Raw genomic sequence first — 27,937 nt, 5'->3', positions numbered from 1 at the left:
GAGTGCCACCAACTCAATACCAACTGAAGAACACAAATGTCAATAATCTACAAGGGTTGGGAAAAAGAATAATGCAACATTCAAATTAATATCGATAAACTAATTTACTCGAAGAAAATATTTTTATTACTTTACGCTGTATTTTTTATTTACAATTTTGAAATATTAAATAAAATACGATTTATGTGAATAGAGAATCAGTATGATTGATGTTATTGTTACAATTTGTCTTTTAAATTCTCAAAAATAATATTTGATCTAGCATCACTGGGCATCACAATTCACAAAGCACCTTGAAAGTATCGGACTGTCGGTATTTTTCATCTATTTTCGTTCTTCACGTCAAAAAGGTGTAGTGAATTCTATTTGTGATTTGGTTCGAGGTTTTTTCTGTAAATTGATTATATGTTGACGTGAAAGGTAATTTGTTAGATTTAACTTTTCGTCTATTTTTTCAATTTCCTAACATATTTACTTGTACCATTATGATTTTTTTGATTTGTCTTGTTTTGGATAATGACGCCATTTTGTCGCGCCGGCTGATCATATGAATTATATTTTGTAGATTTCCTATGGGTTGGGCCATCATTGTGGTTGATTCAAACTGCATTCGAATATTACTAGATTCTTATAGATTATTATAAATCGCTAATCTTTTGAAGAAAAGTACCTATGATCACAAATACCGCATCAAAATCATGTTCAAATTGATTTATCCACTAGGTACCTACTACCTATTTCACTATTTTACGGAATACTCCAACGCTGACGTATTGTTCTTTTATTAACTTTGTCGTGTTTACCGTAAAACTATAGATTCACCAGGAACAAGTGTCACAAACAAATACATAAATCTTTTTTGAGTTTTAATAACTTAGTCTTAGTCATATTATTGGTATCTATTTTGGCTTTGTATAGTATCAGCAAAGGTCCAAGCTTTAGGGCTTTAGGTTTCTGGACAGATAGTGATAGAAGATAAATGTAGTAGATATTGATAATGTCTTATTGCATATATGTATTATTATTGAACATGTTTCTGCTTTTTACAGGGGGGGCAATGAATATTTTTTCATTTAAATAATGACAGTTTCAATGAAAGAACAAGAGCAAGTGCCTGGGGAGGTGAGCAAAACTGATTAAGCCCTTGGTGTATATCACCTCTCAATATTATGGAAGTTAATATTAGTTCTAGTGCGCAAATGAGATAGAAGCAACTCCGCAAATGTCATTGCAATATTGTGTTCAGAATTTTAAATTGACAAATTGTATTTTTGTTTTGTGTAAAAGGTTGAAAAATACGAAATTGTTTTTATTTCATAATAGATGGTGTTCCCTGAGGCAAAACTTAAAGCACTGGAAGAGAAAATTTCACATTCCCGTTGGGTGGTGCCAGTATTGCCCGAACAAGAATTGGAGGCCTTGCTGGTTGCTGCCACTGAACTTGCAACCAAAGGTAAATCAAGATATATAAAATACTATTTTCTAATGTTTCAATGAAAGAACAAGTCTGTTTTTTAAATTCTGTAAAATTGTTTGCCTTTATAATTTTCACAAAATAACTATTATTTGAAATTATAAAACCTAACAAATCATCAATAGAAAATGCAATTATTTATATAAATAATTGTAGAGTGAAGTAGAATTTAAGGTTCAGTTAGTTTTGGTGAACATTCATCTCTTTCATCAACCAAATGATGCTCTTTTGATTGATTTGATGATGATTTATGATTTCATTTCATTATTTTCTACTTAGGTGAAGATGTGAACAACCAAGCTTGCCAACGTTTTTACAATGATGCCCTTACTGTATCATTCACAAAGATCCTCACAGACGATGCAGTGTCCTCATGGAAGAACAACATACAGCAATGTGTACGGTCCAACTGTGAAAAACTGGTCAAACTATGTGCCATGAAGTTGGATGATCCCAGATTCCTGCATTTATTGTCTATGGCATTCAATCCTAATAACAAGTGAGTTTCTCCTGGTTATAATAAAGCATCTTTAAAATGTATTCATTATGTAATATCATGTCTGATAAATATAATGTATTCCTTCAGATTCCACACTTTCAATGCATCCAGAACATGTGAAGGTCTATCTGTCTCGGTCCCTACTAATGCTACTCCAGTAGGGCAAGGTTCTACACAAGACACAGAAGTATTTGCTAAATCACAAGATCACAGGACACCAAGAGGGTGGCTGGTTCATCTTATAAATGTGTATGTTATGTTTATTAAATTAAATATAATTTATATTTAATACTTTTATCATTTAATTAACATGAATCTAAATAATTATAAAGGTATATAAGACTGCTTGGTAGTGAATAAAATCATGATTTTATTGGTGTTTAGTACATATGGAATAAAATCTCATTATTTTTTGAACAGATTTGGCCAGAGTGGGGGATTTGTTAAGCTCAGAGAACGGTTTGATGACATCATGGGTTTTCAAAAGCCCGATTTAACATCAAGTATATGCTTGGAAGAAAAGATTTCAACTGAAGAAAATGTTAAAGAAATTGAGGAAGAAAATGACAAAGTAAATAAAATTGAGGGTGCTGATAGTGTCTCAACTATTGAAGAAAGTAGTGATGTAAGTATGCATTGGAATCATTGAATTGCTCATCAAAAGAAGGTGGAACGAAGACGAAAAAATGCTTTGACACCCAGATAAAATATTTTTGCTTTCTAGGAATAATAATACTCCCTAAATTGTCTTCTGCTGACATATGTATTATATATTATTTGCGATCAAAAACAATACTGTCCACGTTAGTTAAAAATACATTTGTTTTTGAATTTATACAATATTCGTTTTTAGAATCTTTGCGGATCGTGTATATATAAAATTTATTTTCGTCTTTTTTAAACATAGGTTAGGTTTATTATACATTGTAGTGAACTCACAGTTTAGGTGAACAAAACAAGAACTACATAAGGACTGAGCACCCAGAATGTTCATCATCTAGTCAAGATTTTTATAGACTTACATTTTCAGGATCCGGGTGCCGACACTGTGTCATCAATCCCATCTCGTCCACACCGTCGGCAAACGCGAAGTCGTCCAGATCTTTTTACGGTAAAAATATTAAATTAAGTTATGGTAACTCTATTCCAAAGCAATCCTAGATAGATATTCTATCCAATATACTCTCTAACTCTATCTAATGAAACATTTTTTGATAATCTTACCCTGAAAAAAGGCTTTTGCCCAGCAGTGGGACACGACATCACATTGATAAAAATAATGTTGAAAGCTTAATTTAGTTTAGCATTTCATGTCAATCTACAAATTTGAAAATCCAAAAGGGGGTGTTCATGTATTACGTAAAGCAATTTCTCTTAAAACGTTACGATGCGATACAGGGACGGGAAGGGGTCTTTCTTACATGCTACATAACATAGGGAATTAACTCCCAAATTGGCAATCCTTTTCATTTACGTTTTACGGGGAATCCCTCGATTGTATAGTCTGGTCGTCATTTTTATTTTTTTTTCTCGCAAGTTGGCAAACCTTTTCGTTTATTTTTCACCGGGGAATCCCTAGATTGCATTGTACGTAATTTAATTTTGTTTTCGTTGTCAGTATTCGTTAGTGTTTATGCAGCTAAGCACATTGCTGTAGTCGGTGTTATTAAAGTGAGTTCCTAGTGTTCATACTGTAATGTCCTCAAAAGAGGGAGATTTGTATCATCAGTTGTTCTTGGCCTATAAAATATAAAGGCTCTCATGCTGACTTGCTAGCGCAACTGTGTCAAAAAGATGCCAACATAATTTATAATTGCATTGTCAAAGGTTAAAATAAAAAAAATATATTTTATTTTAAAAGTAAATTATTTAAAAAATCTTAAATAGGAGCTTATATAGAAAAATAAACAAAAAATACGCAGGTGTTGCGGATAAAAAATATCTTGTTTTATTTACCGCAAAGGCAATTAAAAGTATACCAAGGATAAAAACTATAAATAACTTTTTGCGACTTTAGGGTAAAAATGGTCACTTGAGTGTTACGTAATGTTCAGAGAGGGGGAGGGGAGTACAGAAAAACGTTACGGTGCGTTACAAGGGGAGAAGGGGGGTGTCACAAATCTTTAAAAATTGCGTTACGTATTACTTGAACGCTCCCACGCTGGAAACTTCCACGAATTTGTGTAATATACTCTTGAATATTATTCAGCTAGACAGCAAACCAAATATATTTTTAAGAAATCGGTTGCTGAATAATGAGATAAAGGTGTGTCTTAAAAATATATACCTATGTGACTTGTCGCAAACTACGTTATTATGTATAATAACGTAGTAATCATCCAAGGAAAAGTACCTACTGTACTACACAGTACAGTAGGTACTTTTCCTTGGATGATAGGTACATATCGTTCAGCAAAACTAAATTATTTACTTGTTTAAATTTGTGTAGAACACATCCTCGTCACGCGTTGAACAGCCATCGCCGGATAACTCGTCACGCAACGAGCAGTCATCTTCAGATGGTGCCTCACGCAATGAACAGCCGTCGTCTTTGGAGCAGTCTGTGAACGGTGAGACTCGCGTGGCGGCGGTGTGGCAGCTGCTGCGGCCTCTAGGGCTCTGCCACGACTTGCTCACACCACACACTGTTACAACTTACCTTCTGCCTGTATTGGTAAGTATACCAATACCTCAATATGGCTATATATATTTGGCCTTAATAAGTTGTCCATTGTTGAAAATAATGATTTTCATTTCAATTATTCTATTTTTTTTAACTCTTAGTCTAGTTTATTAGTATATTTAGATGCAAACTTATAATAATGGTCAGTTTTTATATAACTTGTGTTATTTTTAGGAATGTATTCCTACACTATTGGAAAGTTTAACTGATGAAGAGTTAAAGAGAGAAGCTCGCGGTAGTGAGAATAAGACTGATACGGTATCTTGTTTGATTCGAGCATGCAAGTATGTCTCGGTGAAAACACCTCATCACCACAGCTTGTTGAAATGTAAGTGCCAAACTTTTTAAGCGTCAATTAGACTAATGCGCGTAACGCAGCGTGAACTTACGGCGTGTACAAGAAAATAAGAAAGAGAAATAGTATCAACGAAGTCGCGAAACTCGTAACTTGCGATGTTCTCGCACGAGTCGTATTTGGTTTAAATATGTTCATATATAGATTAATTGAAAATGTATATTGTCTTTCGGGTTTCATATTATTATGTTAATGTTGAATGTTTGATGTCACTACAATATGCCATCATCTTTATCAATGCAATATACTTTGTTGCATCGAAAAAGACTACGGTGAATCAATCAATAGCATTGCGCCACTAACCCTCTTACTCATAGAAAATATAAGCATATTTTGTTTCGTTCTGGCCATGTCAAATATTGTTAATTGTCATTTTAGCTACAAAAAAGGTAAAACAGCATAATTTCACCTGTTCTCGACCCACTTGCACATTGCTATAAAACAAATGTGCGAACGTTGTAATGACTCAGTGTGAGCTCTGGCATTGTGTGGTGCGGTCGTGTTCCTTTATAAAATGAAGTTACTGCTAGGCCATGATAGAAAACTGTGGTGTTACTTCGTTCTGTTTATCTATGATTATGTTATGTTCTGTGGTTATGGCTATCTGTAAGATAAGACAGTTATTTTGGATAAATACTGATCAGTAAGATGGGAGGTCGATTAGTAGAAATAACAGTGGGGGACATGAATTCCCTTGCCATGATGTCTGGGCAAGCCCCAGCCTCCAGGGCCGCAAGTTCGGTCATGTTATTATTATTTTGGTACTTCCGTCCGACATGTTTAAGCTTAAATTTTTTTATAACATAACTTTATGAGTAAGATTGTTAGTCTTTAATGTATGTTGATAATGCAATTTTCATTTTAAGAAGTATACAATAAATCAGTTATATTGTGATTGGTGTAAACCAAACTTTTAAGTGTAGGTACAGCTAAGGTCTTAGTGTGGGTTTGCATTTCATTTTTCACCATCGAATCGATTCGAAGGAGTCGTAACGAACCAATCACATTGCGTTGCGTCACAAATGTGATTGGTTCGCTGCGTCTCACTTCGAATCGACTTGATGATGAGAAATAAAGACATACCCGCACTACGCCCTCTGATATGTGAATGTTAAATGTGTTGTCGATTCCCGAACATGAAGAGGAGTGTCTACTCGGGGCGGTGGCGCACCCTGTAGCTGCTTAGGGGCGCAGTTCCCACTGCCCCTCAGCTGCTACATCGTACGTCATCGCCACCATCACCATCAATCATCGCTGCATCTCACTGCGGACTCATTCTCGTACAACGCTTTTGTGCATGTTATGTAAACTGGAACGTTAATAAAGGAATTGTTTCCAAATTGAAGCTATAATGATTTTCAAATTTTATTCTGAAATGTCACTTTGATTTGGAATCAATTTTCTCCGCTAAATTTGTTTTTTTATGATTTTAAATTTGAACGATATTGATGTACCTAGCAACTTTTTAATATTGTCTATGTGAATGGTTAGGTAAATTTGGTTTCACGATTTTTGTGCATGATTCATGTATTTTTGAGAGAAGGCAGTTATTCTTGTTTAAATGATAATTGTATGTCACCTGATGTTGTTGTATTGTTTTACAGCATTTGAAATGTTTCGACTGAAAATGATTTTGCGACTATTACAAATGTCGTCTTTCAATGGGAAAATGTCTGCGCTGAACGAAATAAACCAGCTTATAAGTACAATGTCTCAACAACCGAAACCGGAATGGCTTACACCTTCTGTTATAACTGTAAGTGGCATTTATACTTCTATGCCTTTAAAGGTTTTCGGCTAGTAGGGCGAAACTTGGAAGGCCACATTTGGCTGTACAATAAAGCGGCTAGCAAATTGTATGATTTACTTTCGCTCACGACAATGTGTTATTTATAAAATATTTTCAGACTTGGATTAGAGAAAACAAAGTAGTGGACATAGTGTTACGCGATTCGCTCCACCAACCGCAGTACGTGGACCGCCTGGAGAAAATGCTCCGCTTCATGATCAAGGAGAACTCGCTAACGAGAGACGACCTGGACGCCATCTGGAGGGCGCAGCACGGCAAGCATGAGGCCATCGTGAAGAACTTGCACGATTTGCTTGCCAAACTCGCCTGGGACTTCACGCCTGATCAGCTCGATCACCTATTCGACTGCTTCAAGGTAGAATAAAAACTTACCAAGGTTTGACTTTTGTAAGAATGTGAGTGTAAAAAATATATATCTGTCAGATAACTGGAGAGCCAAGATAAAAATATTTACAAAATTCAAACTTTCTTTTTGGTGGACAAAATTTTGTCAAATTCAACTTTCTTTTTGGTGGACAAACCTTTTCAATTATTTTATTAATTTATTTGTATAACAGGCCAGTTGGGCTACATCGAGCAAGAAACAAAGTGACAAATTACTGGAAGTTATCAGAAGGTTGGCGGAAGATGACAAAGATGGTGTAATGGCAAATAAGGTACTTTCCGAGCATTACTCATTACTTTCGTGTTATTTTAGAGGCAACTAAAGCTGCATTTTCAACTTTATTATATCTACATAGGAACTATTATAACATTATTTGTTTATAGGTGTTGGTCTTATTTTGGAACTTGGCTCACTCTGATGAGGTGTGCACGGAAATCATGGACGTGGCGCTCGTTAACCTCACTAAGATTCTGGACTACAGCTGTTGTCAAGATCGATACGCACAAAAAACACTATGGCTTGATAAGTAAGTGATACATAAATACATTTCAAATGTTGTGATTTTCCTCTACATAAATCATGTCGTTTCAATGTTTGTTATCCATTGCAATCTCTGTTCCACTTTTGGGCAAAAACCTGTCTTATCTCTTCTATATCTAGGGCCATCACACCTTCCAACAGCTTTGCGAGGAATCTCCCTAATTTTATTGTCCCTTATTGCAGATGCGTAGAAGAATTAAAAACGAATGAGAAGTGGGTTTTGCCCGCGTTGAAAATGATGCGCGACATCTGCTGCCTGTACGAGGCGGGCGGCGGCACGGGGCTGCGGCCGCACGTGACGCGCCAGGAGCTCATCGACCAGTTGCAGACCCAGCACTCTCTCGTCATTCTAGTCACGGACTCGCTCACACACTACATGGACGGTGTGAGGAACAAGTTGGCAGGTAACGTTGACACAATGTTTGAGGCTTGTTTCACCTCTTTCTGATAAAATATCATATTGTAATCTAACATATAAACTAAGTGCTAGATAAATCTGCCTGAATTGATTGGCCAGTTAGTCCTAACACTTAATGAAATTCATGTATTTGTTTGATATGTTATACATATAGGCTATGAGTTACTTAATCGGCAAGTAGTGATATAGCTATTTGTGTACATCATTAATAATGCATATCAAACTATCATATTGCCTCTGTATTTATAAATGTCGTTTCTTTTTTAGAAGAGCATGAAATCGATTGGGAAAATTGGCTGCCAGACGGTAGATATCCACACTCTTCGCAAGTACACGAAAGATTAAGTTTTCTTAGGTTCCTGTTGAAAGACGGTCAATTATGGCTATGCGCAGAACAGGTTAGTACTATAGACATTTCTTTGATTTTGTTTCTTTTTATGTATTTCTAATGAATAATTTTCTTTGAAGGCAAAGCAAATATGGGTGTGTCTCGCGGAGAGACCGGCACACCTGGGCGACCGCGAGGCATGTTTCCGATGGTTCAGTAAGCTAATGGGGGAGGAACCCGACCTAGATCCAAATATAAGCCTGCATTTTTTTCGGAGAAATATCATGACGTTATCTCCCAATTTATTGACGCACGCTGGTATTAAATGTTTTGAAAGGTAAATCTAATCTTTGTCATGTATGTGTGTGTATATAGTTTGTCTATCTGAATTATTTTTATGTATTATATAATTTATTTCAGATTTTTCAAAGCTGTCAATTCCAAAGAAGGTAAACTCAAAATTAAGCGACGTAGTTTCTTACTCAATGACGCTGATCTCATAGGATTAGATTACTTATGGAGGGTAAGTTTTGTTTTAGACCACCTTTTTGCTTGTATATAAAACATGTTATGACTTAATGAAGTAGGTACCTACTTCATCACTTTTAATTTTCACTTTGTTTTTTTTTTGTTCACTTGACTTAATGTGATGATATATTTAATGTGATTGGTTTACATTTTAGAATGTTAGAAACAGCTATGTAAATTGTACTTCTGTCTAATAAATGATTCGATTTCGACAAAAATGCATTTTCCCCTCAGGTAATAACAGACTGCGAGGACGAGATCTCCGCGCGGGCCGTTGAGCTGCTGCGCGAGGTGAGCACGTGCGTGGGCCCGCAGCTGTCGCCGGCGCTCCACCACGAGGCCTTCCTCACGCAGTGCTGCGCGCGCACGCAGCGCATGCAGAAGGATATGGAGCTGCTGCTAGGTTTGTTGTCGACGATCTCATAGAATGGAAGTGGAGCGAAAGAACAAATCGGTCAAAAGCGGTCAGCTTTATTTTTACGACGAAAAGACGATTTTTTTTCTGAAATACCTAAAAAAATTATTATAAACCTTTTTTGCCAATTGGACCAATCGCGCCTAAGGGCTACGATCAGCTAAAATAATACTATTAATTTCGTAACCGGTGAATATAATATGTAACAATCTAATTCTTATGATTGCGATAATGTTTCAATACTTAACCATAAACTTTTTCAGATCCAACAGAGAGTTGTACAAGAATGTGCAGGGTAATTCGTGCCATACAGGAATATGTAAATGAATGTGATAGAAGATTTTCAGCCGACAGGCAAATATTGCCGACCTACAGGTCGGGCCGCGGGCGGCAATGCACTGTTATAGTCAGATTCAATTTTCAAACTGGCCAAAGACAAATCGATGATATAGAATTATTCTCGCATTCAAACGAAACGCTACATTCGTTACGTACTGCAATCCAAAGAAGGTAATATCAACACGATTTTTTTAAAATGTCTACAATCAATTTCACAATGTTTTAATTAAAACGTTTTAAATGTTTCAGACTTAAAACTGCATCAGATAGTAACATAAAATTAGAACTTTATGTAAATAAATTAGAGCTGTATGTAAATGGTGAATTGTTGGATTCGAGTCATGATCGTAAAATCCTGTCTCAAATTCCACTGCGGGATAAAACAGTGATCATTGCCAAGGTATTTATCTGTTTATCTTTATGATTTTCCTTTAGAATTTTGGAATTATTCCAGCACAGTACGCGCATTGTGAGTCATAAAATTTTGTGTAGGATATGTATTTATAATGCTAATAACCTTCTTTATTTGTCTTTCTCGCCTTTGTGTATGACACAATCTATATTTTATTATTTATATCATCATCATATAACAACTTGTTATTACAGGCATAAACTTTTTAAAATACAGTTTTATAAATATAACTTGCGCGATCAAAAGCTTCATTGTACGTCGATTATGTCGGAAACGATATGTATTTTTTGCAATAGAAAATGTTTTTTAGGTATATGATGGACAAGTGTGTGGCAGCGGCGGCTGTGGTTCTTCAAATGAGTCTAGTAGTGACTCCAGCGCGTCATCACCTCCTTCGCCACCGACTCCAGAACATGCGTTACCTGGTGTGGTGAGTGCAACGATATTTCATTATTGCACCAGAAAATGTTCGATTTTCTCGTTGGGGCTATGGCGTCTTGTGTGCGTCTTGCCGGAAAATTAACAATACGAGTTGAACACTGGGGAAGGTACCAAACTGACGCGATTAATGTAAATTTTCCCGTACGTCATTTTCGTCTCAGCAGCATAGCCAAATAGTAATACTTTATTTTTATTTTTCAGCTGTTTGCTCAAGGCTCATGGTACATACCTTTCATATTAGAGCTGGAACACATTGGCATTACAAAGGGACATTCACAGCTCACAGAAGCGGCACATTTATTATCACAGATTTGCCCGGCGCACAAACAGACAGTATGTATCGGCACTTGTTATAATTTTACGTAATATTTAATCATCAAAATATGGTACTGAATATTTCTATTTTATTCAGGTGGAAAAATTAACGGAAGCTTTATTATGTAGAGATGAATCGAAGTTAAGAGATATGTTATATGGACCTGCCCCACCGATAGTTGCTTATAATGTAGAGGTAAGATCAAAATAATATATAAGAAACAGAACCAAATACAGCATTCTTCTTTTTTTAAAATGGGATTGCTATGGCGATCCTCAATGTATAATGCTGTATGATTGTTGTGTATAATGCGTGCCAAAAAAGTTGGGAGCTGGCGTGACTGGTTTTCCTGCATAATAGTAAAATGACCTAAAAGTATATCCATCAACTCCCGTGGCGCGTATTGTAATAAAGTAAGGATGATTCGACTTTGTTGGTGATTATAGTCCTGTCAAATATCAATAAACGAAAGATTTGTTTTATTCTTCTTAGCGTGTCGACTCTGCTAAACTTGTGTGGACCAATACAAATGTTTCATTCTAGGTTTTATACAGTATGGTGATGCCATCTTCAGATACGAGATTAGAGCGAAGTAGAAGTTTTCAGTTGGCGTGTGTAAAGAAAGCGCCTCTTTTGGTGCAATGTCTCTCAGACGAAGAGTTCCTAAAAGACGCCGCACCACACACAAGAAGGTTATAATGAATTTTAAGTTCTTTTACATGTGTTGTGTACATAAGTTTACACTTATGAATATAAATATTAAAAAATATTAAAATGTGTGGTGTGTTTCAGGGTTGGTTATTTATCACTAGTCAGGCTAGCCAAGCTGTCATTATACACTTTAGGGCATTTATTTGAAATATTAGCGCCGGACGGGTCGGACACTGCTTTAGATAAGGAGTTCAGGTAAATATACAATGATCATAATGAACCTTGTATAAAAAAAAATATTTGTAACTTACTGAACCCTAATTAATTTCAGAACTGACGTCACTATTTTAAGAGAAGCACTGCAGACCGTTCCGAATCACAGCTGTGAATTAATTGTCAAAGCACTCTCAGAGAAGCTAGCAAACGCTTTGGGCGAACAGGTAAAATGTCTAATAACTCTCAGTCAGGTCAGTTGCGTCATTAAGGACTGTTTCACAGAGATGGACTTAGGGGCATAAACGTGCATACTACATTTATGTCCTGGCAAAAACGTGGCTTAAAAATATGTCATCTCATGTAGTTTCTAATCGTTTTCAAATTTGATCTCCTTTTCTTGTAGGTAGTAACGAGCAGCGAGGACAGCGAATCAGTGTCGTCATTAGTCTGGTGGCGGTTGCCGACTGCGGCCTCGGTGCGAGCGCTGTACGCACTAGCTTTCTCTGTCGCGCAGCCCCTCGACGCCATTGGCGGAGTGCACCCCGATGACGTCACACGTGAGTATGCTCCTTCCAGAGAAGCATACATAGAGAAAACTATAGACTTCCGTCATATCAGAGAAATGCTATATATATATATATATATATATATATATATATATATATATATATATACAAGAATCTACTTTAGTTTTATTTTGTCTTTGCAGATAATACACAGACCATATTTGATATTCTGTTTCAGTGGTTCGCGAATGCATGGAGGTGATTACAATATGTATGGCGCTTGGAGGATTGCACTTGGATACACTTTTACACGAAAGCTGGTGGCAAGACACAGCTCTATATCTCATGATTGACTGTCCCAATCCTCAAGTAAGTTGTTTAAAATGTTCTACTGGTTAGTCTTTAGTGATGTAGTATATTCTTTTGTGAAATTACCGTACCTTATGTCAACATATTTTAAAATCAAAACTATATTTTGCGACATATGCCTTCTTTATTGTTAGTTAATACGCTGCTTTTGTTTGTATCCCTAGGTGCGGGTGTCGTGCGCAGAGCAACTACTAGCAATGTGCGCGTGGGGGGGCGGCGGGGGCGCGCGGGCGGCGCTGACCGCGCTGGGCGGCGCGGGCGCGGCGGCGGGCGCGCGTCTGCGGGCGCATGCGCGTCACGCGCAGCAGTTCCTGCAGCTGCTGTGCCGGCTGGTCGCGCTCGCCGGGCCCACGGCAAGGACTCTCGATGACTTGGTGTATGAGGTTAGTGTTTACGTATAAGTTTATTTGAAAAATTCTTGAGGTTTCTTGCGTTGTAGATTATTGGGTCATACTATGTTTCCCCGTAGAGTTAGCCTGCGTATAATATGACAAATCGGTAATTGTTAAAAATTGTGGAAATAAAAAATATAATGTTATTTAGTGTTTATTTGTTTAATATTTAGGAACTTGTCCTGTGGATTGTTTAAGCTATTACATCAGTCCTCCTGTTGTCGGAGATGGCCATAGCAGTGCGCGTAATATTCCACACGGAAGTTCTCATATCTTGAGCAGAAAGTTTCTTACACACAGTAACAATATAATTTGAGCAGATTATCATCAACGCAATAGCTTTGGTTTCCGTACAGGTTGAGCCGACTAACTTGCCCCGCCAGCGCCCACTGGCCGTCATCATGGCGTCGCAAAGTAGCCTCGAATTCTGCGTCTCCTGGTTTAGTACGCGCTACTATAAGAAACTCCCTCCATCCCACTTCATCCTTTTCAGCTTCTCCTGCAATCATTTCCCTTGCTTCCAACAATTCCGCTATAGTCAATTGCGCACACTGCCGATATGTGTTTAACATATTATTGATATATGTAATCATATACTCTGATCCTTTCTTCACAAATACATTTTCCTTAGAGATTGGTATGTCTTTGTGACAAGTGCACCAGTGATCACTTATGCCTGCTAGTTGACACGTCCTATTCATAGGTATAGGTAAAAATAAACTAATGTTTCTATTACGCCAATAGTTCTCTTTACTTTTAGCTAATATCTTCTCATTATTTATATTATCTAGGTTTACCAAATCGTTTAACATAGCGTTTAAATTGAATGGAGTCGTCAAACGTTTACTATTTATTTGAAGGTTATTGTAAGCTTCAGCATAGTTTTCTCGAAAGGAAGGCGGTGCTAATATGAAAACAAAAGGCAAGCGTTCCTCGAGACGACCTTGTTTGGTGGATCTGATCTGCCCCCATCGCATACCATGGTCACTCACTAAAATTAAAACGGTTTTTTCCAAATATTCATTAGCTTCTAATGTGTTCAAAAATTTTAAATAACTTTCATCCATCACTGCGGCGTTGTTCAAATAGTCGTGACTCATGGTGATCTCCCAAAAGAAACCAAATAGTTTGTTAGCTTTCAACGTCGTTGTCAAATCTTGGGCGTAATCCAGTAGCATTTGAAATAAATATTTATCGTTTGAACATAAAGTTTTTTTGCGTTTCTTCATCAGTTTTTCCACTTCACTAATAAATGTATGGATATAGTAATCGGTTGGGGTGTTGAGAAATCCGCCCCTCAGGTAATTGAATGTTCCCAGCCACGAACTGTCCTCACCGAGTGCAGTGTAGTACCCAGCCTGTTTAAACCACTCCCATACAAAAGGACAATTATCGAATGTCGATCCCTTATGCGGCATACAGGTTCGAGGCAACTCTTGAACAGAAATACCCAGTAACATCGGTATTAAGTTTGGGAAAGTATTATCGCCAACTTTGTTGTATCCTATCAATTCGACTGCGCTGTTATTTTTCAAGTATCTCATTGTTTTCGGCATAGTCCTATAAAGATTTAATCGCGAAACTGCATCGATTCCCATTACTAAGACATTGTACCCTAATTCTGCACTTGATTCCTGTATGCCGTTGTGTTTCATAAACACTTTCTTGGGAGCATACAAAAAGAACTGGTCATGAATTTCTATACTTGAGTTGTAACACGTAACCCGCACAAATTCGTCATTGGCGGTGATATGATTAGAGAAATTTCTGCAACTTTGATAAAATACTCTTTCGTCGACTGTATCGGATCCGAGGCGTACTAATTGTGTTCGGTTAAAAGCTCTGTAGCAACATTTTAGAACATCATATTCTTGAGATATTTCCTTTCTTGTCCATATATGTGTCTCGTTGTGGTCAAGCAAATTAGCTGAGGATTCGTCACACTGTTCAGGATTTGGAGAAATAACAAACTTTTTTATACTGGAATCCAAAGGTTTCATCGACGGAATTTCACAGCCAGGCGTTGTAATTGTAAATTGTTGTTTAAAATCTGCAGACTCTAATAGCTGGTAGTCCAGGATTATTTCTGACTTTGTAGTATTTTCTTTGATGTCGTAAATTGGCCAAAATAGGAAGCTGCCCCCACATAGCATACAAAATAAGAAAAGATATGAGTTACCGGTAAAGAGTTTTCTTGTCATGATTTCTGAAAAATATAAAAAAAAAGTCAGTCATGAAAAGACTAAATTAATACAAACTAATGTTACCTTTTTATAATGTGACTTTATACTAATATATGCTTAGACTCCGCTCTTATTAACAATTTCATTATATTTTTTAACAGTGATCACAACAACAACCATTATGAATCATTATCATTTTTCAAGATTAGATTTTAATTTTTATTTGCTTTAATTTCGCGTTATGTCTTAAAACATGTGTGAAACACACGACTATTCTACTTGTAAATGTCCTATTTCGAGGCCTCGCATCCAAACAAACGTAGATATGTTGTTGACCAAATGTATAACTTATGATAATAAGATTTTTTCGCATTTAACAAATATTTAGTGTGAATTTGAATTACCATTACAAAGGAATTTGTTTTACTTTTGGTACATTGTTGTTAGAGGTACATTTACTTATACCTTATTTAAACTACTTCTTGTACACATTTAGCTAATGTGGGTTCTTAGTTGTACATATGTCTATTTATTATGCCTTAGAATTGCTTGTATTTTTTATATTAACAATGTTTTCAACCTTGTAAAATGGAAACCAAATATTAATTTTAAGGGGGAGACAATTTGGTTTAGTACCTTACCAATCTTATATTTACCAGCAGTGGGACACTGCCTAAAATTAATAAAATGTTTACAAAAAAAAATAACATTGTACCATAACTTCAATAAATATTTCGAAAAGGCCGTTCTTTTTTACGAATACGGACCTTAATTTGGACAGAAAAAACTGTGTTAAGTTTTGCAATATTCCATTCACAACTGATGTATTCATTGGTGTCTCCTATGATCTAAAATCTCTGCTTTATTCCCAGGTTGCATGGCTACGAGCGGTTCGCGCTAATCCAGAGACGCTGGACGACACGCTGCTGGAGGGGCATCTGAATCTAACCAAAGAATTATTTACACATGTCCCCGCACAAACCAAATATCAGTACGGTGCTCATCCAGATCATAAAGATTCCGGGTTGATAAAGGTACAGAAAACGTTTCACTGTTATTTTTTTACTTGTGTTTTGCGAATTGGCTCACATTTTAAAACGTTGCAAATATTTTGCTTTATGATCTCTTGATTTTAGTTTTTTTTTATTGTCATTATTGGTATAAACTTTGGTCACATGTAATCTCAATATGTTGTAGGAAGTGGCAACAGAATTCCTATGGCCTTACTCTTGGGCGTGGAGTCAGTCTGGGCTGTCTCGTTGTACGAGCGGCGAGAACGGCGAAACTCACTCTGAGCCCGTGGCGCCGTTGTGTCGCACGCCAGGCGCGGCCGTGGCCGCCACGGACCTGCTGCTGGCGCTCGTGCACGGCTGCGTGCCCAACATGGCGGCGCTCGCGACGCTGCTCGAACAGATGTTCTACAGCGGTCAGTCTCAAACATATCTTTAGATAAGGCGCAAAATGTTCATTTTTATTTGACATAAAATTGTTGATTTGTATATTTTAGTTTCTGCTTGTCTGTGGCGCATTGGAAAAGCATTGAATCAAAATATTTTTACAGAAACAAATATGCCGCTTTCCGAATGGGAATATATGCCGTGCGTGGGACCGCGGCCGCCGGCCGGGCTGGTGGGGCTCAAGAACGCGGGCGCCACATGCTACATGAACTCTGTGCTGCAGCAGCTGTACTGCGTGCGGGCGGTGCGTGACGCGCTGCTCACCGTGCAAGGTAACCTGGTCCTTATGTCCGCGCCGCAAGGTGTATATCTTATGGGACTCCATACCGATTTATGTGCTATGGTGGGTGTTTATGATAAACATACGTAATATTCAAAATCAGGATTTAACCTAGCACGAGGCATTAATCCTTTTTTATCGTTGTCATTCATTTTCATGAGTGATTTATTTGTGTACACAGGAGCTGCAACAGATCCCAATGAAGATTTCTCTGGGGAAAGTCAACTTCACACAATCGTTGAAAATAATATTGAAGTAAGTGCCATCTCTCACTTTGTTCTTTTTTGTCAAGTGGTAATTTAACTTTCATATTAATTTATTGATTTATATTTCAGAGCAACAGCGATTACAACATCACAATTTTAAAACAAGTACAGGCAATATTCGCACATTTACACTACAGCAAACTACAGTATTATGTTCCTAGAGGATTATGGGCGCACTTTCGGTAAGTTATTTCTACTGTAATTAACATTTGATTAACTCATCAACTCCAGAGTCAACTTTTTTGACGTGGCACAGAGATTAACTTATTCTGCAGTAAAAAGTTTTCTCCTAATATTTTATTACTATCACACATTTTCAAACCATGCCATCATCTCATTGATGACAAACATTGAGGATTTTGCTTTAGGGGCAGTTTCTTAAAAATGTATTGTTTCAGGCTTCAAGGTGAACCAGTAAATTTACGGGAGCAACAGGATGCGGTCGAATTTTTCATGTCTCTAGTCGAATCTTTAGATGAAGCGTTAAAATCTCTGAGTCAAGAACAACTGATGGCCAAAACAATGGGAGGCACATACTCGGATCAGAAAATTTGTAAAGGATGTCCGCATCGGTAAGTTGTTTTTTTAAAGATGATACATATAGCTTAAATTGAATACAGAGGTGTGTAAGTGTCCACTCACTTGGTCCATAGGCTGGCGGCACCCTTGTATATGAACTCGATTGCACACCTTATGCCCGTGCCAAAACTTTCTGTTATTGCGAGTTGCTTTATGTTGAGAGTTATTTTTTAAGTGTAGTAATGTTTCTTTTTCAATCACAATACTGGTTGTAGGTATTGTAAAGAGGAGCCGTTCAGTGTTGTGTCGCTGGACATCCGGAACATGTCTCGCCTGCAGGAGTCCCTCGAAGCTTACGTTCGTGGCGAGTTGTTAGAGGGCGCTGACGCCTACCACTGTGATAAGTGTAATAAAAAGGTATGTTTTCCTGTGGAGGTAAATGGAAGAATAAGTAATTGACATTGCTGAAAGGTCAGATTGCGGAACTTCTGAAGGGAGATATAGGTGTACCCATAATTGGAGAGCATATATGATGAGTATATAGGAAGCAAACAAGATGGAAATTCTTTGTCTTTACCTACACCCTGAGAAATGCATATCATGGCAAAGTTGCACTAGAGTGCTTTTCTAGCAATGATTTCTTTCATTGTGTTGTTATAATTTAGACATGAATATTATGGCCAAGAGAATGAATGATTAGGTTTGCTTTTAATTTTCTGATCCGGAGTACAATGTTTTGTTAGCGTGATAAAACGTACCTAAAGAATGTTTTTAAATATTACCTTTTTTTGTAATTTCCTTTGATGATACTATCTAATTGACGTCAGGTTCTGGCCCATTTTTTTGCGACAATAAGCTGAAATTTGTGTTTTTGCAATAAGTTATCAAAACGGGCGTGATAACGTAAATAACTAAATGATATTAGTATATAAAAAATACATTCAGAGAAATGATTAACACAACAGGTCAAACTGATGACCGTGAAGTATGACGTGTTATCATAATTCAGTGATGTTTTAGTTCCAACAATATCATTTTTGTTAAAATATTTTATATATTAGAAAGAAACTTCTATTTCATTGATTAGTTTTTTAATTTTTATACACTACTAACACTACATTCTCGGCGCCTCGAACTTCACATAAAAATAAATCTTAAAATGTTGAATATTCTATTTATGCTTTTATGGCCGGTCATCTATCTGAGATCTACTCTATAATTCTATTATTTTTGTTGTTGCAGGTGGTGACAGTAAAAAGATTATGCCTAAATAAACTACCTCCAGTGTTAGTTATTCAATTAAAAAGATTCGAATATGACTTTGAAAAAGTGTGTGCAATAAAATTTAACGATTATTTCGAATTTCCGCGGGAATTAGACGTTGAACCTTACACAGGTAAGTCAACATTATTTCGTCTTGATTATGGTTTTTGGAACTGCCTGTTCAATTTCAAAGCTTTTTTATAGCTGTATTGAAGAATAAATTCAGAAAATAAATATTCGTTCAATGAACTATGGTTGTAATGTTGCAGCGTGGGGCCTGGCGCGGGCGGAGGGCGACGCGGCGCTGTGGGAGGGCGGGGACAACACGCCCGAGACCCACTACCAGCTCAGCGGCATTGTCGTGCACTCGGGGCAGGCTTCCGGGGGACATTATTACTCCTATGTCTTGCTCAGGTGCGTGCTTTCTATCTCCCTCTCCCTCAACTGAGTGGTTTTCCGATTCATACCAAGCCCATATGCGTCCGGAGCTATGTCCACTTTCCTTTACTGGAAATAAGTGATGTCTATAAAAACTGTCATACGAGTTATAATACAAACTTGAGCCGTTTTCGTTCTGACTGTCAACGGATTAAAAAGGTTTATTTTATTTGTCTCCAATGGCGTTTCTGGCATGCTATAAACTGTTACTTTGAGTACTTTAAAAGTACAAACGACTTTGGCTTCGTGGCCGTGATTATGATGATGAAATCTGTTTATACAGAGACAACGGCAGCGAAACGGGCCGTTGGGTGAAACTAGACGACGGAGACGTGTCCGAGTGCGCGATGCACGACGACGAGGAGATGAAGGCGCAGTGCTTCGGCGGGGAGTACATGGGCGAGGTGAATGTCGTCACATGAGGCCAACTGCTGAGCTTGGCTGCGGTGCTTACAGACTGAAAGCAGAATCAGTGCTAGGGACAGGACACTGAACACTTTCTTTTTTAATTTTTGGCTCTAAAGACTCCGCCGCCCTCACGTTTTAGAGGCCAAGGACTACTTTGTGCTCACTGAGCCAGTGCAATAGTAGTAAAGTTGTAAATCTTGAGCTTGTGATTTTATATTGACCTAATAGCAATACATGATTCTTTAAATTGTTAATAAATTGGGAAGATATCAGTTTTGTTTTCAATGTTGGTGAATATTTTTAGAAAATTATTCAAAATATGAAAATTTTTAGCAATGTTACAAATTTAGTAACTGATACCTGCTTTCTTTATGTGAGCACCCTTATTACGTCGTGACAAAATCTGAAAATGTTTTAGGTGTTCGATCAAATGTCAAAGAGGGTGTATAAACGACAGAAAAGGTGGTGGAATGCGTATATGCTATTTTATACACGGAAGGATACGATAGAAAATTCTAGTCTTGAACAGTCTATGAAGAATATGACTCTAAAGTGAGTATTTAAATATATATTTTTGGTATAATCAGAATATAATTGCACCACCTGTTTCATAAAAAAATTAAGTTTTAGTTGCCTAAGCCACCAATTGGACCTTGCATTACTTTAATAATATTTACTGTTTGTATTATTTGTCAGTTTTTATGGAATCAAGAATTTCGTTATTGCATTTTTTTGTTATTTTTAGTGCTTTATTAAAATATCACATGTTTTTCAGGGAAAGTGCCATACCCAGGCCAATATGGCTATCAGTAAGAAGGAGTAACATAGCATTCTCACATAATCAGGATCAATTTAGTATCGAGCATTTTAACTTTATGAAGAAATTATGTTTTATGCGACTGCAAATGCTGCCCGGTTCACAAAATGCTGTTTGGGTAATATCCTCGATTTTATTTTGTATAAACTTCATATATAATTTATAATATTGTAGAACAAGATCGATGATTTATTACAATTTTAGAGCCCGGAACACGAGGAAATGTCAATGTTGGCTGTACAATTAGCAACGAAGTTTTTATTCCAAGTAGGATTTCATACGAAGAAAACATTGCGGGGGCCTGCCGCTGATTGGTGAGTATTTTGAAAATATCCATATGTATCGGTTGATCGATTGTTGTTTTTTCTTACATCTATGACTATTGTTTATTTGTTTCAGGCATGACATTTTGTGTCAGCATCTTAGGTGTTCACAAGCAGTCAGAGCGTGGTTTGCGACAGATCTCTTCAAACATCCTCATAGGTTATTAAGTTTTCTTTATCTCTGAAATATCATGTGGCACTTTCTTTAATTGCCAATATAAAAATATCTAATTTTGTTTCAGGTTATGTGATTATTTATTATCGTGTCCGTCAGCTGAAGTGAGAATAGTTTTTATGAAGATTATAGTATTCTTGGCGCATTTTTCCATGCAAGACCCACCTGGTAAGCCTTTTTTACTTGTTCCCTGCGGGTTCAACACCCGTCACGGACACACGCATCAGCCTAATTAGCTGTTAGTGTGTTATAAAAAAAATAATAATTCGCGTTAGTATATCATTAATACCAAGTATCGAACTTGCTTTGAGTATCAATCTTTGTGATTTGTGCGTATGTGTTTATTTATATTAAAGTGTATTTATCTGTACTGTAGCACTGACATGATTTGTTTGCAGTGTCCGCGGGCTACGGTTCGTGGTGCAGCCGCGAGGAGGCGCAGTCGCTGTCGGACCAGGTGCTGTGCAGCGCGCGCGCGCTGGCGGCGCCGCCGCACGCCGACCACCACCACCGCCACCTGCCGCTGCTCTTCAACCTCTTCCACACGTACGCCATGCTCGGCTTGCCGGAGAAACATCAGCTGTTGCGGGTTTGTGCCCAATCATATATTAGGTTGCCCATCAGCCTTGATGATAAGAGACAGCAGACACTGACCATGATGTGTTCGACGTATCAATCCGACAGTATGAACCAAGTACAGATAGCTGCGAGTTGAATACAGATATATAAAACTTGCGTTATTGAGTGATTGACTGACAGACAACGCATAGCCAAAACTACTGGGAAGCTGACTACGTAGAAAGCTAAAATGTGGTGTGTAGGTTCCTAGGACAGTGCATGGGAGCACTAAGAAAGGATTTCCTGAAAGTCCCTCGGAAAACAGTTTTTTAGTCACATACGAAGTTGTGGGCAAAAGGCTAAAATATATTTTATACTCGCTTGACGGTCTACAGCGATGCAATTGACGACAGTATGATAACCATCAAGAACAACACTACACTAAGCAGGCTTGTGAAGTGTGCGGGTAGCGGGGCAAGATGCTCAGGCCCTGAGTGCATTCAACTCTCGCGCTGTCTGTAGGTCGGTCGGCTGAGTTAATATTCAAAATGTGAGAGTGAGTATGCATGTTACTCTTTCACACAAAATCTTCTGGATGGAAAAACACTAGGGTACCAGTCAAGTATCAGAGCATAGCTTACTAGTCTGTTGTCTGATATGTGTGTGCAATGCCATAGTTGACTTTGATTTATAGTTTTGTATACAAGATTTTTGTTCTATAAAAATCAATTCGTATTTGTATTTCAGTTAAAAATCTTGGACATCGTCCTGGCCGTCTGCATGGATGATTCGTCAACGTCGCTTGGGAAATACCAGTATCCCGAATCAGCTAAAATACACCAGGTACAAATTGCATAACATTACTGTCATACTTACTGAAGTCCCAACTTTTAAAATATTGATTCATAATGTACAGAATAGATTTATATGAGCTCGAAAGTATGCTGTGGCGAATCACTTAAATGAGTTTTCATCATCAACATTGCAACAAAATCCATACTAATATTATAAAGAGAAAAAAATTGTAATTTTGTTTCTAATGAATAAAATCAAAAACTACTCGGCCGATTTTGATGAAATTTGGCTCAGAGATATGCGATATTTTCAACCCGACTTTTACCCGAGCGAAGCCATGACGGGCCGCTAGTTACATAAAATGTAATTGTGAAGGTGGTGAGCGTGCTGGTGCGGTGTTGCGACGTGAGCGCGCGCTGCCACTCTGCCAACGCGGCGGAGGGCGCGGGCGCGCTGCCCAACCCGTACGCGGACGCAGGCGCGGGCGCGCGTCCCGCGCTCTCGTGTGCCGCCGCCGACGTGCTCTACAACAGGACCGGGTCAGTACTATTCCATCACCATTGTTTTTGACCCCTGGGGATGAAACTTTTTTATTTAGTTTTTATTGTGTTAACTGGGATGAAGTACCACCCTCTCTATAACGACTTAGGTGGCTACTTGGCCATACAAATCTAGACCACTGGCCGAGTTGGGCATTCTCGCAAAATGCTAGGGTCAGATCGGCGACCACTTGAGGACGCTCGACGAGACACAAAAGAAATTAAATTGTTATAACTGCTATAGCATTCTATAAATTAAAACGGGTGAAAGATTAAGGCCGCGCCTCCTCTTTCAGAGCGTACATGAAGAAGCTAACGGAGGAGTGTTGCGGGTGCGAGGAAGGCATCAGACTGATCCAGTTCCTGAGCTGGGAGCACGCGGGCTGGTCGCGCATGGCGCTGGCGGAGCTGCTGTGGCAGATGGCCTACGCCTACTGCCACGAGCTGCGCCGGCACGCTGACGCGCTCGCCGCGCTGCTGCTCATGGAGGACAGCTGGCAGCACCATCGCATCCATAATGTCATCAAAGTGAGGCTTATTTCATTAATAAAATACCCTTTTATTGGTCTACAATATAATGTTCTCGTTGCCTTTGTTATGTCTTATAGAATCAGTTGAAAATAGGCCACTGGCAAAGGCAGCTTTGCTGGCGACATTGGTTTCCATTTTTCCCGACGTTGGTACAATTAAGCCGTGTATGGACTTTGGGCAGCCTCATTCTGAGACAGATGCGCCTCAGCTTGACGTGACATGCTTTATGTTCAGGATCTAATGCGTTGTACTCGCTTGCAGGGCGTGTCCGAAGAGCGGCCGGGTCTGCTAGAGACGGCGTCGCGCGCGCGCGGGCACTACCAGAAGCGCGCGTACGCGTGCGTCAAGCTGATCGTGGGCGTCATGGCGCGCGCGCCCGCCGCCGTGCGCTGCGTGCACGCGCAGCCCGACGCGCGTCGGCGCTGGCGCCAGCTGCTGGCCTGGCTGCAGGACGAGCTGGTCAGCGTGAGTTTTGTTCACTGCTAGCTCCGCCCGATGCTGGGTTCTTCAAGGGGCGCTGGCGGAAGCTACTGGCCGGGCTGCAGAACGAATTGATCTGTAGAAATTTCGATATAAATGTACCGTGTCATTCTTGCTTATATTCCTCCAGTAGATACCAAACATCGAAATCGGACTAGTGTTTGTAAGAATCTGTAATATCAATTCATCCGAACAAACACTGCAGTGATATAATATCATCCTGTGCAATGGTTTCTCCATAACATTTTTTTCTTAGGAAGATTTTCGAAACGTGGCCGATCCATGCGTGATGCTTAATTTTATTGATAAAACTAACTAAATCTAACCTCTTGAATTTTCTAATTTCAGAAATACGGCCCCGGCGGATACGGTTCATACGGCACGTGGTCCCCGCCGGGCACATCCAATGAAACTTCTAGCGGATACTTCCTCGAGCGAAGCAACTCCGCGAGAAAGACGTTAGAAAAGTGAGTATTTCAATTACCATCCTGTTCGTTAAATTTAGTATGTTTTATATGGCCCTAAACACATGATTACGTCTTATGATTATTTGTTCACAGAGCATACCAACTGTGTCCCGAAGAAGAAGATGAAGAGGAGGACAATCGGGAGACGACCGAAGGGTCGGTGTCGGGGGAGGCGGGGGAGGACAGCGGGGAGGACGAGGAGCCCGCGCCCGCCCCCGCCCCCGCGCCCGCCCCGCCCGCGCCCCCCGCCCCACCCGCGCCCGCGCCCCTCCGCGACCCCTGAGCTTCACTGTGAGATCTCTATCCGGAACCAGTGTCGGGATCTATGTATGATCTCTATTAATATGCTATCCGGATCGAAGTGACCCCGAGATCTAATTTTATATCGTCTATGTGTGTCGTCGACCGGTTGCGGGGAAGTCCCTTGTCGCAGGATCTGTGCTTAGCCGTAGTTTTGTTCTGTGATGTTAACGATACGTGTAGAATTTGTTTCGATCGCGTCTATTATTAAGTATTACGCGGTATTTATCGCTGTTTGTAAACGATTTAGTTATTTATGTTTATTTTTAAGTTTCGCTTTAAATACCATAGTATTTATTTTATTCTCGCTAAAGTTTATTCAGATTAACATTTTCACAGTAGATTTGTATGTATTATAGTATATACGCATCTATGTATATTCTAACTTTTTATCGTAAGAAATTTTAAATCGTGCGAGCCGGCTTCGCTTTTGGAACTAGTTTTATATACGAACAAAGTAGTGTGTTCTGCGTGAAAATATAAATTGTATACTGCGTGTTAAACTTGTATTTTCTTTATTTATACACATAATAATATTGTAATCCAAGACGTCATGAATCCTCAACAAATTTAGCAATAGTAGAAATGTTTGAAGTCATAATGGGATTAGGGACAAATGTAAATAATAATTTATATACGGTTTCGTATTGTATTTACGAAACCTTATAAAGCGTCGCCAATTAAAATGATGCTTCATTCAAATAATGTAGTTGCTTACTGAACTAGAAATTACAACAAAATTATATTTGAGTAATGGGAGTAACGTTAGTACGTTATTTGATTGAAATGAGTTATGCAAAATTAATCTCCAAGAAAAAAAATATGTTAATAAGTATTAGCTAAAAGATTTGTTTTATCGCTTTACTAATTGCATTTTGTGAAACTTAGCTTTGTAAAGTGGACGCATTTTACATGTAGCTATTCTAACACTGTCCGTTAATACACGACATTTGGTATTGTAGAATAAATAATAGAATATGTAATGCTAAGTGGGTGCTATCTTAAGAGTGACACTGATGAGCTATCACTAACGTTAACAAATAACTATTATGAACATATGTTACATCAAAATAGTATCACTTTGTGAAATATTTTTAATGGGCTTGACTTGTGATGTGTCTTGTTATCTTAAAAGCAGTGTATATTATCATCGTATTTCATTTTTAATAGAATACATTTAATTTAGATGCATTCAAGTAATCACTGGCCGAGAATGGCTTATGTACACACGTATGTATGATGTCCAAATACATGTATTGAAATTTAGCTGACATGTTCAGGCGCCGAGTACTGCGGCATCATTACTTTTCAAGATGCCGTGCGAAGTGAGATTTTAATTTTTATTCGCGCGTTTATCTATAATTATAACTTTTGGAGGCGCGTATCAAAGGAGTCACAATAGACATAAGTACAAAAAATATTATTTATTTGGCCTGTTCTTATTTTTTAGTGATGTCTCGTCTTTGCGATCTTTGTGAAGTAGCCTACAAGATGCAATGCTATCTGATGTGTCGACTAAACTTCTCTCTAGTAGTTACACAGCAGATAGCATCCTCGTTAGAATTTAATGCTACTTCCCTGACTGTGCTATGCCCAATATTTTTATTTGTAGATTTTTCTATTGGTATTTTAATTTAATAAAACTAATAACCTACATCAATGAAACGAGATAACATACTGTGAAGCATTCTATAACCTTTATGTAAATAGTGAATTTGACGGCTTGAAAAGTGTTGGCCTAAAGCTGAAGATAAACAACATTTCAGCTTTTTTTTTGTTATTTGATAGATGCATTATAATACAAATTTAGTTTTTATTTAAAAAAAAGTGTAGATATAGGTATTAATGACTAGTCTAACAGGAAAATGTTGCCACTATGTCAATGTTCTGCTTTGTATTATACGTTATTTATTTTTATATGTGATAATGGTTGTATAATATTTTCCTTCTATCTAGTAGTTAAATCATTGTATTACTCAGGCTATCAAGCGGCTACATCACACATAAACATACATATAATGGTAAAATAACACCTTTATCATTAGCCGGTGTTCTACCACTTGGTGAACGCTGCTGTGTGAATTCATATTTTACGCACGTCTATTTTACAAATTTTAAGTCACTGTTACATAAAACTATAAGTATATTTCAATTATTCATTTATAGCACTAATCACTTCAAATAATTAAAATTTTGGTCGCATAGACCTTTGTGCCTTATTTTCACTTTGTTTGCTCAATGGCTTTTATATATTTTATCAAACATTACGAAATTCTACACTCATCATTCGGATTTTAACAGTAATTTATTTCACCAATTTATGTGACGCTATACAATGAGTTGGGACAAGTTAATACAACACTAGAAATCTGATCGCTAATTGATGAGTTATACCAAAGATGGAGTTAGGTTGAGGAACGTAACATTAGATTGAGGGATATATCGTGGTCCTTTTTCTTAATAGCTTAGTATTTGAAATGTTTTGTATGTTTTATAAAATGCAAAAATAAAAAAAATGTTGAACGGAAAAATGTGATTGATCTTAGGCTTAGATAAGAACATAGAATATGATCCTAGAAGCAAATGCTTAAGCTAAGCAATCATGTTGTCTATAGAATGACTTTACTAGCGGATTTCAATTAATTTCTTAACGTGACGAAAAACTAATTGAAATTCGTCCGTAAGTTTCATCCAAACTTACAATTTCACGGTCAGAACCAAAAACTAATAGTTTTAAGTAATGAACTTCAAATCAGAATAATCTTAATTTAAAATTGCTTTACGGCATTTTGAAATGGTTTTTAATGGAAAGCATGTAATGTAAATTTCACCTATGGTGTAAATGTCTATGGTATAAATATAAGAACAGTTGAGTTTTGTATAACATTTCTATGGCAAATATTATAAAAATGGCATACAGCATTTGACATTATACAGAATGCTCACAAAGTAGCATTCATACAGATATTATAATATTAAAATCAAGAAATAAATTCGAAAATTTTATTTATGTGTTTTATTTGTGAAAATAAACTTTCTATACTTTTGTATTAATTGCAAT

At 37.8% G+C, this 27,937-nt stretch overlaps 2 protein-coding genes across 7 annotated transcripts; one reads left to right on the top strand and one right to left on the bottom strand.

Annotated features, from left to right (window-relative positions):
- The first annotated feature begins 267 nt into the window (after positions 1 to 267).
- On the top strand, positions 268 to 27,882 carry faf (fat facets). 4 transcript variants are annotated; one of them, XM_053745831.1, is made up of 51 exons: positions 268 to 420; positions 1,050 to 1,122; positions 1,324 to 1,453; positions 1,754 to 1,973; positions 2,061 to 2,222; positions 2,394 to 2,598; positions 3,004 to 3,084; positions 4,423 to 4,647; positions 4,831 to 4,984; positions 6,616 to 6,767; positions 6,919 to 7,176; positions 7,379 to 7,477; positions 7,590 to 7,732; positions 7,930 to 8,150; positions 8,435 to 8,562; positions 8,633 to 8,829; positions 8,913 to 9,015; positions 9,255 to 9,423; positions 9,699 to 9,945; positions 10,024 to 10,174; positions 10,497 to 10,616; positions 10,829 to 10,960; positions 11,040 to 11,138; positions 11,487 to 11,635; positions 11,736 to 11,849; positions 11,926 to 12,034; positions 12,214 to 12,367; positions 12,555 to 12,685; positions 12,850 to 13,068; positions 16,133 to 16,294; positions 16,458 to 16,686; positions 16,822 to 16,989; positions 17,179 to 17,252; positions 17,333 to 17,445; positions 17,662 to 17,835; positions 18,058 to 18,199; positions 19,025 to 19,178; positions 19,315 to 19,459; positions 19,767 to 19,887; positions 20,310 to 20,443; positions 20,667 to 20,826; positions 20,913 to 21,022; positions 21,108 to 21,191; positions 21,274 to 21,374; positions 21,605 to 21,795; positions 22,512 to 22,607; positions 22,935 to 23,098; positions 23,395 to 23,626; positions 23,891 to 24,094; positions 24,458 to 24,576; positions 24,670 to 27,882. In XM_053745831.1, exons 2-51 carry the CDS (start codon positions 1,081 to 1,083, stop codon positions 24,857 to 24,859), a joined length of 7,581 nt encoding a protein of 2,526 aa, XP_053601806.1. In that variant the 5' UTR covers positions 268 to 420; positions 1,050 to 1,080; the 3' UTR covers positions 24,860 to 27,882. The 4 variants fall into 4 exon arrangements, with proteins under 4 accessions (XP_053601806.1, XP_053601808.1, XP_053601807.1 ...); XM_053745833.1 differs by having other exon boundaries at positions 8,432 to 8,562; positions 20,331 to 20,443; XM_053745832.1 differs by having other exon boundaries at positions 8,432 to 8,562; positions 23,891 to 24,088.
- LOC128670283 (uncharacterized) lies at positions 13,219 to 18,657 on the bottom strand. Of its 3 annotated transcripts, none has more exons than XM_053745836.1 (2): positions 18,565 to 18,657; positions 13,219 to 15,283 (listed from the first exon to the last, which is right to left on the bottom strand). In XM_053745836.1, the coding sequence occupies exon 2, from the start codon at positions 15,276 to 15,278 to the stop codon at positions 13,368 to 13,370; it is 1,911 nt and encodes a 636-aa protein (XP_053601811.1). In that variant the 5' UTR covers positions 15,279 to 15,283; positions 18,565 to 18,657; the 3' UTR covers positions 13,219 to 13,367. The 3 variants fall into 3 exon arrangements, with proteins under 3 accessions (XP_053601811.1, XP_053601810.1, XP_053601812.1); XM_053745835.1 differs by lacking the exon at positions 18,565 to 18,657 and adding an exon at positions 17,906 to 18,063; XM_053745837.1 differs by lacking the exon at positions 18,565 to 18,657 and adding an exon at positions 15,345 to 16,003.
- Positions 27,883 to 27,937: the final 55 nt, after the last annotated feature.

The sequence above is a fragment of the Plodia interpunctella genome, chromosome 5, assembly GCF_027563975.2.
Source record: "Plodia interpunctella isolate USDA-ARS_2022_Savannah chromosome 5, ilPloInte3.2, whole genome shotgun sequence".
Taxonomy (NCBI): domain Eukaryota; kingdom Metazoa; phylum Arthropoda; class Insecta; order Lepidoptera; family Pyralidae; genus Plodia; species Plodia interpunctella.
Note: the sequence above shows the minus strand (reverse complement) of the source record. Positions and strands in the feature narration are given on the sequence as shown.